We start from the raw sequence: 13575 nt of genomic DNA, 5'->3' as shown, positions 1-13575 counted from the left end.
TCATAAACCAGACTGTTCTCATCGCCTTACATCACTTAATACGACCAATATGCGCTAAAACACGTATGGTGTTTTAAAATATTTTGTCATGTGCATAACAAAACCACTTTAAATACATTTTTTTGTCGCAAACTCCAAGGAACCAGCTATCCACGTATCCATGGTTACTCTGCGTGGAACTATGGGTAATGTAGTTTTTGTTTAACTATTTGGCGCAGTGGTTTTAAAACCATTAACGAAGATGAAAACTAAAAGTTATCTAATTTGGTTGTTTTCGTGCAAGGGAAAACGAATACACTATTAATTGTTCGTCATTAATTAAGCATGTTTCTACAAAACCTGAACAAAACAGGCTTTATTTTATGTACGGTGGCTCGTGTAGGACAAGTGACGGACCCGCCCCTCTTTCACACGCTTCCGTGTTTTGAAGCGGCCACCTGGCTCTTTCGGGAAGTGTTTGTCTGTTTCAGATAGAAACTGCACAGATTAAGCAGTTTCCCATCCTGCTTCCCCTTGTGACAGTCATCTGATCGCGGCCAGCGCCGCCGTCTGAGAGCTCCGTTCACAATCATTTTGAATCCGGGAGAAATGGCCACTCCACCTCCCAGGATCAAGACTGCCATTCGAGCAAATGCAAGGTGAGTCACGCCAACATATGCAGAAACTTGTTTGTGCAACAGTTCCTGATTTGTATTTACTTTTGTCATTAACAGGCTGACAAACTTGAAAACGGCTTTTGAAGCAAAGTATGGAGAATCACCCGTTTTCTTTGCATGTGCACCTGGAAGAGTCAATCTAATAGGTACATTCATTTCATGTTTAAATTGACGTGGCGTTGTTGTTTTTTTAATGCCAAATCTGTTGGTTAGCCATTGGGTATCCCAATAATACCACCGCAACTACGTTAAAATACTAAACCGGTGCATCTCCAAAACTGGAATATAATTTAATGTTAATTCTACAGTATTTAAACTGAAAAGCATAATAGCCTATTTATTTTTATGGCCCATTTGTTAAAAAATTTTTTGTCTTTAGATGCACCGACACTACCAGTAAAAAAGAAATATGGATCCATCGTCCTACGTGATCCAAGCAAGGAGGAGCCAGCATTTAGTTTTTAATGCCATTAGTCACAACTGTGCATTTGTGTCCTCATACGTGTATCAATCCACAAAGTATCAAGCTTTTATAGAGCCTCTAAATCAGAGTTGTTAGAAGAACTGCAGCTTGATGTCATTTGTGATTGGCCCTCAGCTCATTCAGTAAATATAATTAAATTCAGCCAATTGATGAAACCTGATCTGTGTTGTAGCTTGGCATTTTAACACAGGATCATTTCAACAACTTAGCTTCTCAACAAAAGGCAAATCAAAGAAGATATCTGCCAGTGACCAACATAGCAAAAAAGTGCAGAAGATTTTAGACAATTTCATTGATACACTTCAGAACTCATTAATGGTCCAGCCTTTGGGATAGACTTCTGTATGTGGCCATCGGTAACAATGAGCTTGGCCAACTGGCTGCTGCTTTAATTTACCAAACTGTGTGAGTACAATTAGTTTTCTAAAATTGATTATTTTTACACATGGTCACATTTGTAAATATTTTCCAATTCAACAGGAGAGCATATTGATTATTGTGGCTACTCTGTGCTTCCAATGGCCATTGAGCAGAGTATTGTGGCTGCAGTGTCAGTGAACAGTTCGGGGACAATCCGCCTTGCCAACACAAATCCTCAGTTCAAGTAAGATGTCAATACTTAGGATCATTACAGTGATTTGATTTCTACATATGTGAGACGTTCACAAGCGTAAACATGCAAAGCATCATTAATCCAGTTGTCAATTTGCAGAGACTACAAAGTGTCTTGTTCCGAAGACATTGCCATTGACAGAGACAATCCAAAGTGGCATTATTACTTCCTCTGTGGAGTTAAAGGTATCCAGGTAAGATGTGCATATTCTCATCTGAATGAAGGTGCATAATCTTCAAAGTAAAACTGTATTTGTTGATGTGATATCATCTTATTGAAGATTATGTGTGTTTTGCTTTCACAGGAGACATTTGAGATGGATCGTTTAGTAGGAATGTCGTGTCTCGTGGAAGGAACCATCCCTCCAAGTTCGGGCCTGTCCAGTTCAAGTGCCTTAGTTTGTTGTTCAGGCCTCGTTACAATGGAGGCAAATAAGAAGTCCCTCTCCAAGGTGAAAGCTCCACCAATTCAATGTGTAATTTAGAGACATCATGCTCTTTTCTTTATCAGTACTTTAAATCAGTAGAGATTATTCAGTCACCACAAAATAACCCAATGGGTCAGAATGTCAGACATGACTCATGTCAAAGGGTTTATGTTTGGCTAAAAAAAGCCTTTGTATCCCTGCAGGTGGCTCTGGCTGAGATCTGTGCCAAATGTGAGCGCTACATCGGCACAGAGGGAGGGGGCATGGATCAGTCCATATCCTTCCTGGCAGAGGAAGGAACTGTACGTAGCTGTCCTCTAATTGACATCATTGACCAGTGTCCACTTGTGTAATTGCTTGAGAAGTGATATTTCCACAAGGAGTACCACAAAATGTAGTGTACAGGTTGAAGATTTGCTTTGCCCCTACAGTGGTAGTGACTTCGCTGGAGTGGTATAAATGTTGATTGAAGAACTTGTTTATCTTGAACTATTTAAATCTTGTGCCAGGCCAAACTGATCGAGTTCCAGCCCCTGCGAGCCACAGATGTCAAGCTACCAGATGGAGCTGTGTTTGTTATCTCGAACTGTTGCGTAGAAATGAACAAAGCTGCTTCATCGCACTTCAACATCCGTGTGGTGGAGTGTCGCGTTGCCACAAAGGTACCGTCATGCTTGTTTAAAATCCACCTCAATATGTTGCTTCACTGAGAAAATGATCTGATTGTATTTGCCTGAAACATAAGCTATTTGCTCAAGGGAATTTTTGTTGTGCACTTTTTAAAAAAATTAAGTTGCAACTTTGTAAATATTGTGCTGATTTCACACTAAATATGAACCACTTACAATTCATTCATTCATTCATTTTGGTGGATATGAATTCAGATGCTGGCAAAGGCGAGAGGTCTGGAATCGAGCATGTTCTTGAAGCTGGCTCAGGTTCAGACGGAGCTGAAGGCCTCTCTGGAGGAGATGCTGGCTCTTGTGGACGAGGTGTTGCATCCCGAGCCGTACAGCAGAGAGGAAATATGCAAAGTGCTGGGCATCACCTCGGAGCAGTTTTCAACGGACCTGCTGAGCGCTAACACTCAGAACTGTAAGTCACGGCACTGTGTAGGTATGTTTAGATCCGACAAGTCCAGTTGGCCACACTGTGGAGTGGTCAGTTTGTAGCCATGAGCCTGATCTGGTTAGTATTTTGATAATGAATTAGATTTTTTTTAAAGGTTGGTTATTAATTAATGTCTTGACCCTATTGTTCACTTCATCCAGAACAAACACCGGTACACCGGTTCATCACAAGACCAACAAAGAGAGACAGACAATCATACACACTCACATTGAGGGGCAATTTTACACCACAGTGGTTCATTACCACTACATACACATACGTGCTATTCATTCATTCCTGTCTATGAATTTAGTTTTATTCTTTTCCCTCTCTTGCCTAAGAAACTTGCTTGACTCCAGATGAATCCTTCAGGACCCGATATACAAATGTTATTCCTTTGGGTGTTTAACATGTCTGAATGACACTATGTTGAATTTTGGAGATGGCACCATCTGTGAATCCTCAGCAGGCAACTGCTGACACCATCATAAAAACACCTAAGGTTTGGCTCGGTGGTTGTCGTCACGCAGATGGAGTGATGGGTCTCCCCTTTTCATTCATTCCTCTCCACAGTGATGCACTTTAAGCTCTACCAGCGAGCCAAGCATGTTTACAGTGAAGCTGCGCGGGTGCAACGATTTAAGAGCGTCTGCGATTCTGGAGCTGGTGATTCCATCCAACTGCTGGGAGAGCTGATGAACCAGAGCCACGCAAGCTGCAGAGACCTATACGAGTGCAGCTGCCCTGAACTGGACCAATTGGTGGACATCTGCCTGTGAGTAAAGACGGATTTGCAAGTTTTATTATTGAGACAGAACTTGTGAATATATTTTTTGTGTTTTTGGTTTTCAGAGAGATTTATAGAACATAATGGCTATTTGAAGTTCAAAACTTTGTTCACTTTTTCTGCACATGTATGCATGTATGTTTATTGATATATATATATATATATATAACACACTAAAACCCTGTTAAACAATATGTGAAAAGAGCAAATTACACTCAGTCATATGAAATTTCAAGGCATTATTTTACCATAATCGATATACAATATAAACCAGACATGGAGAGACATGATGTACCTCAAATACACATTAGGGGAAGCCAGCAAAACCATCCACATCAACAGTGCAGTAAAGATTTTGACAAGAAAACAATTACTGAAGAGAAGTAGATAGTTACTAACTGCTGGTCAACTAATATTGTGGACAATAATTAACATGAGGATTTGCTACTTAAAGATTTAATTCAAGATTTCTAAGAAATACTTTAACTGTTACTGTGTGAATTAAAGAGGCAAGTTTAAATGCACACCAATTATTGTAATTGTCATTCGTAAACCAAATAGTATTGTACATTTGATTTATATCGCAGTACATTTATGAGATCGCGCTCCAGTGCCACCCAGTGGACAAAAGTGGTATTACTGAAATCTTACAAACTGCAAGTTCTTTTTTTTTTTTTTTTTTTTTTATGGATGCAGCATTATTCTTATGCTCTTCATATTTTCATACCACACACACACACACACACACACACACGGATATGCTCAGGATTACCATGTTGAAAGCAGGTGTTGGAGTGTTGTGCTGATGCTGGCTCTGTGTTCTTTCTTCTGGCCACAGAAAGTCGGGGGCTGTGGGTTCAAGGTTGACAGGAGCCGGATGGGGAGGATGTGCTGTCTCCATGGTCTCCAGTGAGAAGGTGGAGTCGTTCCTGAAAGCTGTCAGAGATGCGTACTACCTCTGTGACCCACGGCGAGCAGCAATGGAGAAGCAGAGTTTATTTGTTTCGAAGCCGGGTGGTGGAGCTGCACTTTTTATTGAAGAGTGAAATGTGTCATCTGAATCTGCTCGTACCGAAGTCATTCTCTTTCAGAAATACTTACGTACAGAGGAGACTAAATCTATTTTAGAATAGTGAATGATCTTCGAATTGAGACGAAAAGCACTTATGAAATCACTACAGATTATGCTGGGATTATGAGGGCCACTGTTTTCATTTTCTAAAAAGAACAATGGTAAGATTTTTGTAATTACAAGATTAAATCAACTAATTTTCACTTTATCTCAATCTACTTTTCTGGCAATATGTTGGTCCTGTATGCGTCTTTTTTTTTATCGATTTGAAAGTAACATTAAAAAATGCCAAACAACTCTGAATATGCAAATTTATTTTGTTTGTTTTTCCATGTTTATCACTAGAATAGTATGATTTGGACCAGTTTAAACCTTTTGTCATTACCTCACATGTAACACTACATCACACTATGGACGAGTGCAGGAGTCACCCTGGATAGGTCGCCAGTCTGCAGGTTATAAAGTGGCAATCAATTTCCATATGCCATGACAACATACTTTATTTTCTTAATAACAGCTAAAAGCTTTTGCTGCGACTCACATTAGGGATTGCTTCATCTGTCTTTTTTGTTTTTTCTCTAACTGCAAAAGACATCGGACAGAACAATTTGACAATCTTTTCACATTTTACACAACTGGAAACGGTCAAAGTGAGCTTGCACAACAGTCTCCAACATAACCTGACCTTGTTGATTAAAGAGTGACCTATTAGCTGGGATAACGCCCCCTAACACGCCCCTCTGGACGTGTGTGTTTGTTTTTTTTACCCGAGCAGTAAAGTTTATGAATGAGGAACACCAGTCCAGACTTCTTGGGGACAGAGAGAGAAACGGAGGCGAGCAGAAACTTTCCTGTTTGATCTGAGCTGATCAAAAGGGGGATTTCACCATACCTGAGGTCCAGGTCTGTGGTCTGTCTTGTTCTATGTCTACGTCACAGTTTGTGCCGTCATAACTAGTGTACAAAAACAATCATTTTAAAGGAAAAAAAAAATCTTTTTTTTTTTTTTTTTTTTTTTTTTAAAATATCTGTTTATTGAAATTTACATCACATCAACATCTCTTACACAAATTTAAAAAAAAATCATTTTTGTAAGTATTTATTAAAGCATGTTTAACTACTGGATTTGTGTAAGTTTAACCAAACAGACTAGTAAAACAAGCTGACAGCACAAAGGGGAGCTGCTGCTATTGCATGATAAAATTATTTATTGCAGGTCAGCCTTTTGCTGATATATTGATAACAATAAACTTGCCATAAATTGAGTCTGGATGTGCACTTGTTCGAAGTCTGTTTCCTTATCAACAATTGTTTAGCCAGTATTTCAGCATCTACATTACTCAGCGAGGTTAGTTCATCAGTGTGTTGACTTTTTCCTTTTTTAATGAATCAATGTAATCAAACTTCTCATGTTTGCAGGGAGTTGACAGTTTTTTGTGTGTTTTTAATTTATAACAACCTTAGTAAGATTATGTCACCGCGGTTTTTGTAAACGACTAAATCTGATAACCAAATCTGGATCTAAAATCAGCGAACATCATTGAGTGATTATGGATCATCTGCTCACAATAACTTTTGATATGAAAACACTGGAAGTCTGGAGTTCCACCAAAATTAACTTTTTGAAATAATGCAGACAGTGTTCGGCATGAATGGGACTTTAGCTATAATCTGGAGAGATTCGGTCTTGATGACAGCTCTGCATTATTATTATTTTTTTTTAAATATATTTATGTTAATCTGATTTGTCCATTCTGAGAGCTCAAATCAGACTAACTACACTCGCTATTATCTTTTCATTTTTGTGAGAAAGGTTTGTTGTGTTCTATTGGGTGAGTTTCAACTGTGAGGATTAAGTATCTAATCGGCAGGATCTGATAATATTTATACGTCACATATGTGACTGTGTTCTTTACTTGGACTGTAGTCCGATTATAAATGATACCTGGGTGGCTGTGGCTCGGCATTGGTGTCCTTGAGCAAGACACTGAACCTCAAATTCCTCCCAGTGGATAAACTATACAGCTGCATTGCAGCTGTCGCCACTGATGTGTGAATGAGTGAGTGTGGTAAACAATGTACCACGCTTTGGGGACAGCAGAAACAGTGGAAAAGTAAAGTGCTATATAAGTGAAATCTATTAATCATTTAACATTTACACAGTTGGGCTCTACTGAAAGTAGATGTCCTGAAATGAATGAGTACAAGGTGTGTATGAGATTACAGTATAGTAAGTACAATAATGTGTCCAACCCACTGCCATTAAAAAGCTGAACTTCCTCCTTTTATCATGACCAAAACAAGGAGTTTATATCGTCGACAGCTTTAATGTGTTTAAACCAAAGAGCATCATTCAATGATTCTTTATCAATAACTTCTCGTCCTCGTGCTCCAGGTTCAAAATGGCTGCGCTGTGTCGTCTGAGGACGTGTCGCTCAACCGGCAACGTCGTATCTCATCTGCACACAAGCAGCCATGTCTCTGCCAAGCAGCATTACAAAATGCTTGTTCTCGGGGGAGGAAGTGGGGGCATTGCAATGAGTGCACGGATGAAGAGGATGTTTGGAGCTGAGAATGTGGCCGTTGTGGAGCCCAGTGAGGTAAAATCATTCCGTGTATATTCCTATACACGTCACAGCCACTTCATCTGGTACACATGTTCACTGTGACTGCTTGAAACTCGTCTACAGGTCTTGTTTTTATCAAGGCATTTGTGTTGAGTTTTGTATCTGAACCAAAGAATTGTATTCAAGTTAAGCTCAAAAATATTGTAAACTATGACCTCAAACTATTTTCCAAATTATTTTTTGACCATATCAAGCAATGCTGAACATTTTTTTTGTAAGTATAGCAAATTTTGGTGAAGCTGCCCCACTAGAATACATTCTATTATACCAGTGTACGATCACATTGATTGTTCCAAGTTTTCTATTTCACTCAAAAGCATGATTCTGAATGACGCAGCTCACAACTTTCACTTGTCACTGTCAGATGCACTACTATCAGCCGATATGGACCCTGGTTGGTGCCGGTGCAAAAACACTAGCTTCCTCTGGTCGTACCACTGCCAGTGTTATGCCATCAGGGGTGCAGTGGGTGAAATCCAAGGTTCAGGAACTAAACCCAGACACAAACACTGTCCGCACAGACGATGGGACTGAGGTGTGTTTGCACTATCTTTCAGTTTGTGATATTATCAAGTTATGAACTTTCAGCATGTGCTGGTTTGTCATTGAGTGTTTGAATGGCGCTGGCCATTTTTCATATCATCTGATTTGTTTTCTCTCTTACAGATCTCCTATGAATATTTGATTGTGGCCCTCGGTATTCAACTCCATTATGAGAAGGTAAAATCACTGCTTTCCCTTTCAGTGTTTGTCTGTGACTTTATTGACATGTGGAGAAATGTATTTTCTTCTTATAAGTAGATAAAGGGGCTGCCAGAAGGCTTTGAGCATCCAAAGATTGGGTCAAACTACTCAATCCAGACTGTGGAGAAAACATGGAAAGCACTGCAGGACTTCAAAGAGGGCAATGCCGTGTTCAGTTTTCCAAATACGCCAGTGAAATGTGCCGGAGCTCCACAAAAGATCATGTATCTGTCAGATGCCTATCTCAGAAAGGTACTTACACTGACCGTTTAAACAATGTATTAGTGTAGTTTGCAAAATCAAACCTGGTATGCCTAATTTGAGGAGAGTGACTTCATGGTCCTTTTTCCAGACAGGAAAAAGGGCGAAGGCCAATGTGATTTACAACACATCGCTGCCTGTGCTGTTCGGAATCAAGAAATATGCCGACTCGTTGTGGGAAATTGTCAAACGTTGTGACCTACAAGTGAACCTCAGGCATAACCTGATTGAAGTGCGGGCTGACAAGCAAGAAGCTGTGTTTGAAAATCTTGACAATCCAGGTGAAACCAAAGTGTTTGAGGTAATAACTTCAAGTGACAACAGCCACTTTCAATCTTAGCCATCATCAGCTAATTCTAAACCTTCTGTGAAATACACAGGCACAACTGAACAACTAGATATTGCACTTTACGTGAACGTATTTGACCTGTTTGGAATAAATTGCTCCGGTGTGTAACCTGTTTTTATCTTCTTTTGATCAGTATGAAATGCTTCATGTGACGCCACCAATGGGGCCCAATTTGGTGATTAAAGGCAGTCCACTGGCAGATGAAGCCGGCTGGTTGGATCTGGACAAAGACACCCTCCAGCATAAGAAGTATCCCAACGTATTCGGGATTGGAGACTGTACCAGCCTGCCCACAATCAGAACTGCTGCTGCTGTCGGTTAGTAACTGGTCAGATTGAACATTGCCTCAGCACAGTACCGGGATGTCTTTAAGCACACAGTTCAAAGTCTGAAGAGGTATTTTCTGCATAGTAATGGCAAAGGCTGCCTCCAACATGCTCTTTCTCTATTGTGGGGTCATTTGTGATCGGAATGTCCATGAACACTTCAACATATGGACAGTGCAAGAAGGATGTTCCGTGAGGCGAAAACAGGAAATGGGACACTAGAGACTCACCCTGAAGTCCCCCCAGTGTTCAGTTTGTCAGTAGCTATGTGTACATCAACATCAGATTAACTACCAGATTAATCAAGACTTTGTTGTGCTTTTGTCTGTTATGTATATCACTGCATAACATTTCATAAACAGGGTTTTACACTAAACAAAAAACAACAACAAACGATCAGAGGCGGCAAAGCTGTCGATGCAGGACACAACGCTTCTTTCTGAATGGAGTTACAAATAATTTTCCTTCAGTGTTTTTAATCTTGATTTGACAAATCAATACTTCTGGTGTTTTGGGAAAAGCTGGGTGTGGACACGCTCAATTCAATAAAAAGAAAACAGACAAAATCACAACCTCTCCAGAATCTCATATTAAAAACATAAATGTATCGTAGAGCAACACAGATTTTCACAATTGCAGTGAATAACCAAATAAAAAAGGGGTAAACAGGCCCTTAAAACAGAGAGTAAAATCATGCAACCACATTGTTTAGCTCGGTTAACCAGATGACTATCACAGACGGTGATATCAAGTCGAGCAGCGACGCCTTTATTTCAAAAACATTTAATTACATGAGTGAGAGGAACCGGCAGTTTGATGAAATGTTAAAGTAGCTTATTTGTTTAGATTTTCTTTGGGATATTTTGTAAAAGCCCATCACATGTTGGAAAAGCCTCCCGAATTTTGTAAACCCATTCGATGTATTTATATTTTTCTCAGCCCAATGTGTCTTGTATACTAGGTGGAGGGTCGTGTCACAAACATCACAGCATTATGGGGTCCAAATGAACCTGCACACCAACCTGATCCTGTTATTCGGTGTCCATGGAAACAAGAAAATCTGATTCATCAATCAGTAACTATTCAATCAAATAGACAGAAAAGTGACCATGTGAGCACAGCGACTGTTGTGCTGAAGGGATAGCATCATCCTAAGTCTCTAGTGCAACTTTTAATCGAGCTCCTGTATTTATTTCTTTTTCATACCTCAGGTTAGATTTAATGTCTTTTTCACCGAGAAGCTTTCCCGCAGCACTACAATAATTATTTCATGAGTCAATTTCTCGACAGAATTGATCACGCAGCAGTGTGCACCGAACCGCAATGCAACACCGGTGTGAATAGTTTGTTTTGTTTTTTTTTTTTTAATGATCTTGGACAGAATTGAGGCATAAACAAGAGGTAAAACTGTTTTCTCTGTTTAGCGGCACAGTCTGCTGTCTTAAACAGAACTATTGGTAAAATACTGAAAAAGGAGAAGCCAGATAAAAAGGTAAGTGTTTTATGACCATTAATTATGACTGATGTATTTGCTTCAGAAATATATATTAAACGAAAGCAGTCTATTTGAAGAATGCATATATACATAATTAGGGTTTCTTTCTTTTTATTTTAATTGTTAACAGTATGACGGGTACACGTCATGCCCTCTGGTCACAAGCTACAACACAGTGATTCTGGCAGAGTTCGACTATAACGGACAACCACTGGAAACGTTTCCCATCAACCAAGCAAAAGAAAGGAGGTCGATGTATCTCCTGAAAGCCGATTTCATGCCTCAGCTCTACTGGCATGGACTTCTCCGGTATGTACACACGTGTTCACTATTCACTATTACCAGAGTTTTTCACAACAGCTGCCAAATTTCTCTTTTTTTCTCTGACATCAGGGGACGGTGGGGTGGACCAGGACCTTACAGGAAACTCCTTCACCTGGGGATGAAATGAAATCTCACCAGCTCTGTGCATGTCGAGGGCCAACATTTACGGAAACTTGGCGTGGAAAAAAACCGCACTTGATGTTTGTCCTGCTATGATCCTAAGATTAAGTTAGGTTCTTACCTGACTATCGAGTCAAGTTGGACCAAGTTAGTGTAAATATTTACATATCAGTGATCATTGAAGCTCCCCTTTGCACTTGTTTGTTGAGTAAATCATGGATTTCAATAACTTTACTTCGAGAGAAGCCGTTGTAATTTCTTTTAATCGTGACTTTTAATTATTTTGAGATTACATGAAATGGCATTATCTACACAGTGAAAGAATTATGTAGGGGCAAAGAATAATATTTAATGTTGTCTCTTTTTTTTTTTTTTTACTTTGTCGTGTTGAGCATACTTTGCAGTGCCAGGACATTTCCAGTATCACCAAATCCCCACTGGCAGATTCCATTGGGCTTTTCTGAAGTTTCATAACTCCAGTATCATGTAAGATTCAGTAATCAACCATAATTTTACCCAAAATAACACACAATCCCCTTCTTTTCTATTGATAACTGCTACTCATTGATATAGGGCAGTGGTTCTCAAATATTTTCTGTCATGGCCCCCCAAGGGGACAGACGTTATTTCATGCAGTAGCATTCAAAACTGGTTTAAACTGTAGACATTGGTAAATTTCAGCTTCATCAGCTTATTCTGGGACCAAAGCTGAAACAAGTATGAACACCAAACTTAAACACTTCTGAAAGAAATTAACAATAAATACTCACTAGTTTCTAGTGGCACTTGTCCCTTTAAGCTACTGTGTTTGTGTTGTTGTTGAGGTTTATTAGAACCAAGAACTAGAGAAATCAGACAGTGATCATAACTAGTATCCCGGAAAACCTTCCTCTTTTCTGCTCTCAGCCAATTCATAAAGACTGGAGGCAGTACTGGGGAGCAAGATTCTCCAGGATAATCTGAATCAGTCTGCAAGAGAAATACAACTAGAAAAATTGTTTTTCTTCTAATAAGACATCATTTCCATGCATACAACAAAAGCTACGGATTAATAGTTGAAGAACGAGGGGAATTTTCTGCAGAAACAAGGTCAGAACTCAAACCTCTTTCAATCCAGAATTTTATGGGAGATTTGGAAAGAAATAGCTCAAAGAGACTTGGAATGTTTTGCAAAGAATGATGACAAATTCAAGTGTGCACATGTGCCATATGATATTCACATATGATGCTGTGCCTGCAGCCAAAGGTACATCCACTAAGTATGCACTTGAAGGGTTGTGAATATTGATGCAATCATTATCTTTACCGAATTTATAGCTTATTTCTTTTGTTAAATTGACATTAGTTTGTAAAACAAAATCTACAACAAAAGGATTTTTCAAGGCATTTTTGAAAATTGAACAAATAATTTTTGAGATTTTCTAAAAGAAATACGTATGTGTATATTTTTATTGTGACATCAATCTCTGTGACTAAATGAAACTGTTTTTTTATGGGCCTCCTGCAAATGATCTCCTATAACGCAGCCGCAATACCATTGATGTACACTAGGGAGCGATAGCTCACAGACATTTGTTTACATTGGGATTTATAAAATATTTCTATTCTATTCTTTAATTCAGAATCGTTTCACCATAATGAGATATTTCAAGAGATTTGGGGTTTTTATTTATGATGTTTGCATTTTCTAAATTCGAGTCCTTGAAATATGTTTAGTAAGATTATATTTTCCAATTGTTTTATAAACGCACGCTATTATTGTGACTAATATGCTCTGGGTTTTTTCAATACTTGTTTGTTTTTTGTTTGTTTTTTCGAAAAACATCTAATTAACTACAATAGTATTCAAATTTTTCAATGTAACATTAAATCTTAATTACATTGATTATGGATGAATACAAACAGATGTGAGGTCAGAGATGTTTCATTGAAAAAAATGTTTTATTAAAACTCCAATCATGTTATTTGTTGAACTAATTTACTCGGGGCTTCAAGTGAGCATAGGGCAAACATCTTACTGACTTTATTGTACTCCCAAATAAAAATATAACTGGGTATTCTGGGTTAACAACCCCTAAAACCTGTAAAGTGTTAATTTCTCTGGGGAGATGTGCAGTGAACTTTCGAACAGCAGATAGGAAGCTGCGAATCTGAAAGACAATATCTCCTGTTGTTTCATC

At 38.9% G+C, this 13575-nt stretch overlaps 2 protein-coding genes across 2 annotated transcripts; both read left to right on the top strand.

Moving 5' to 3' along the window:
- Positions 1–381: 381 nt before the first annotated feature.
- galk2 (galactokinase 2) lies at positions 382–5452 on the top strand. Its single transcript, XM_080475730.1, has 10 exons — positions 382–638; positions 714–802; positions 1621–1744; positions 1853–1946; positions 2058–2204; positions 2384–2482; positions 2690–2842; positions 3065–3275; positions 3864–4065; positions 4916–5452. The coding sequence occupies exons 1-10, from the start codon at positions 589–591 to the stop codon at positions 5121–5123; spliced, it is 1377 nt and encodes a 458-aa protein (XP_080331856.1). The 5' UTR covers positions 382–588; the 3' UTR covers positions 5124–5452.
- Positions 5453–5938: 486 nt separating this feature from the next.
- Positions 5939–13470, top strand: LOC308117079 (sulfide:quinone oxidoreductase, mitochondrial-like). Its single transcript, XM_080475731.1, has 10 exons — positions 5939–6052; positions 7545–7749; positions 8141–8311; positions 8443–8496; positions 8578–8772; positions 8873–9082; positions 9264–9447; positions 10881–10948; positions 11082–11260; positions 11345–13470. Exons 2-10 carry the CDS (start codon positions 7552–7554, stop codon positions 11400–11402), a joined length of 1317 nt encoding a protein of 438 aa, XP_080331857.1. The 5' UTR covers positions 5939–6052; positions 7545–7551; the 3' UTR covers positions 11403–13470.
- Positions 13471–13575: the final 105 nt, after the last annotated feature.

Source organism: Lipophrys pholis (assembly GCF_963383615.2).
Source record: "Lipophrys pholis genome assembly, chromosome: 11".
NCBI lineage: Eukaryota > Metazoa > Chordata > Actinopteri > Blenniiformes > Blenniidae > Lipophrys > Lipophrys pholis.
This window is presented reverse-complemented; position numbering and strand designations above follow the sequence as displayed.

Bases quoted from the DNA above. Each gene is read 5' to 3' on its own strand.
- galk2 (XM_080475730.1), top strand. From the start codon at position 589: ATGGCCACTCCACCTCCCAGGATCAAGACTGCCATTCGAGCAAATGCA. The intron at 1,745-1,852 runs GTAAGATGTCAA...GTCAATTTGCAG, and splicing joins AACACAAATCCTCAGTTCAA to AGACTACAAAGTGTCTTGTT. The intron at 2,483-2,689 runs GTACGTAGCTGT...ATCTTGTGCCAG, and splicing joins TCCTGGCAGAGGAAGGAACT to GCCAAACTGATCGAGTTCCA.
- LOC308117079 (XM_080475731.1), top strand. From the start codon at position 7,552: ATGGCTGCGCTGTGTCGTCTGAGGACGTGTCGCTCAACCGGCAACGTC. The intron at 8,312-8,442 runs GTGTGTTTGCAC...TCTCTCTTACAG, and splicing joins GCACAGACGATGGGACTGAG to ATCTCCTATGAATATTTGAT. The intron at 8,773-8,872 runs GTACTTACACTG...TCCTTTTTCCAG, and splicing joins CAGATGCCTATCTCAGAAAG to ACAGGAAAAAGGGCGAAGGC.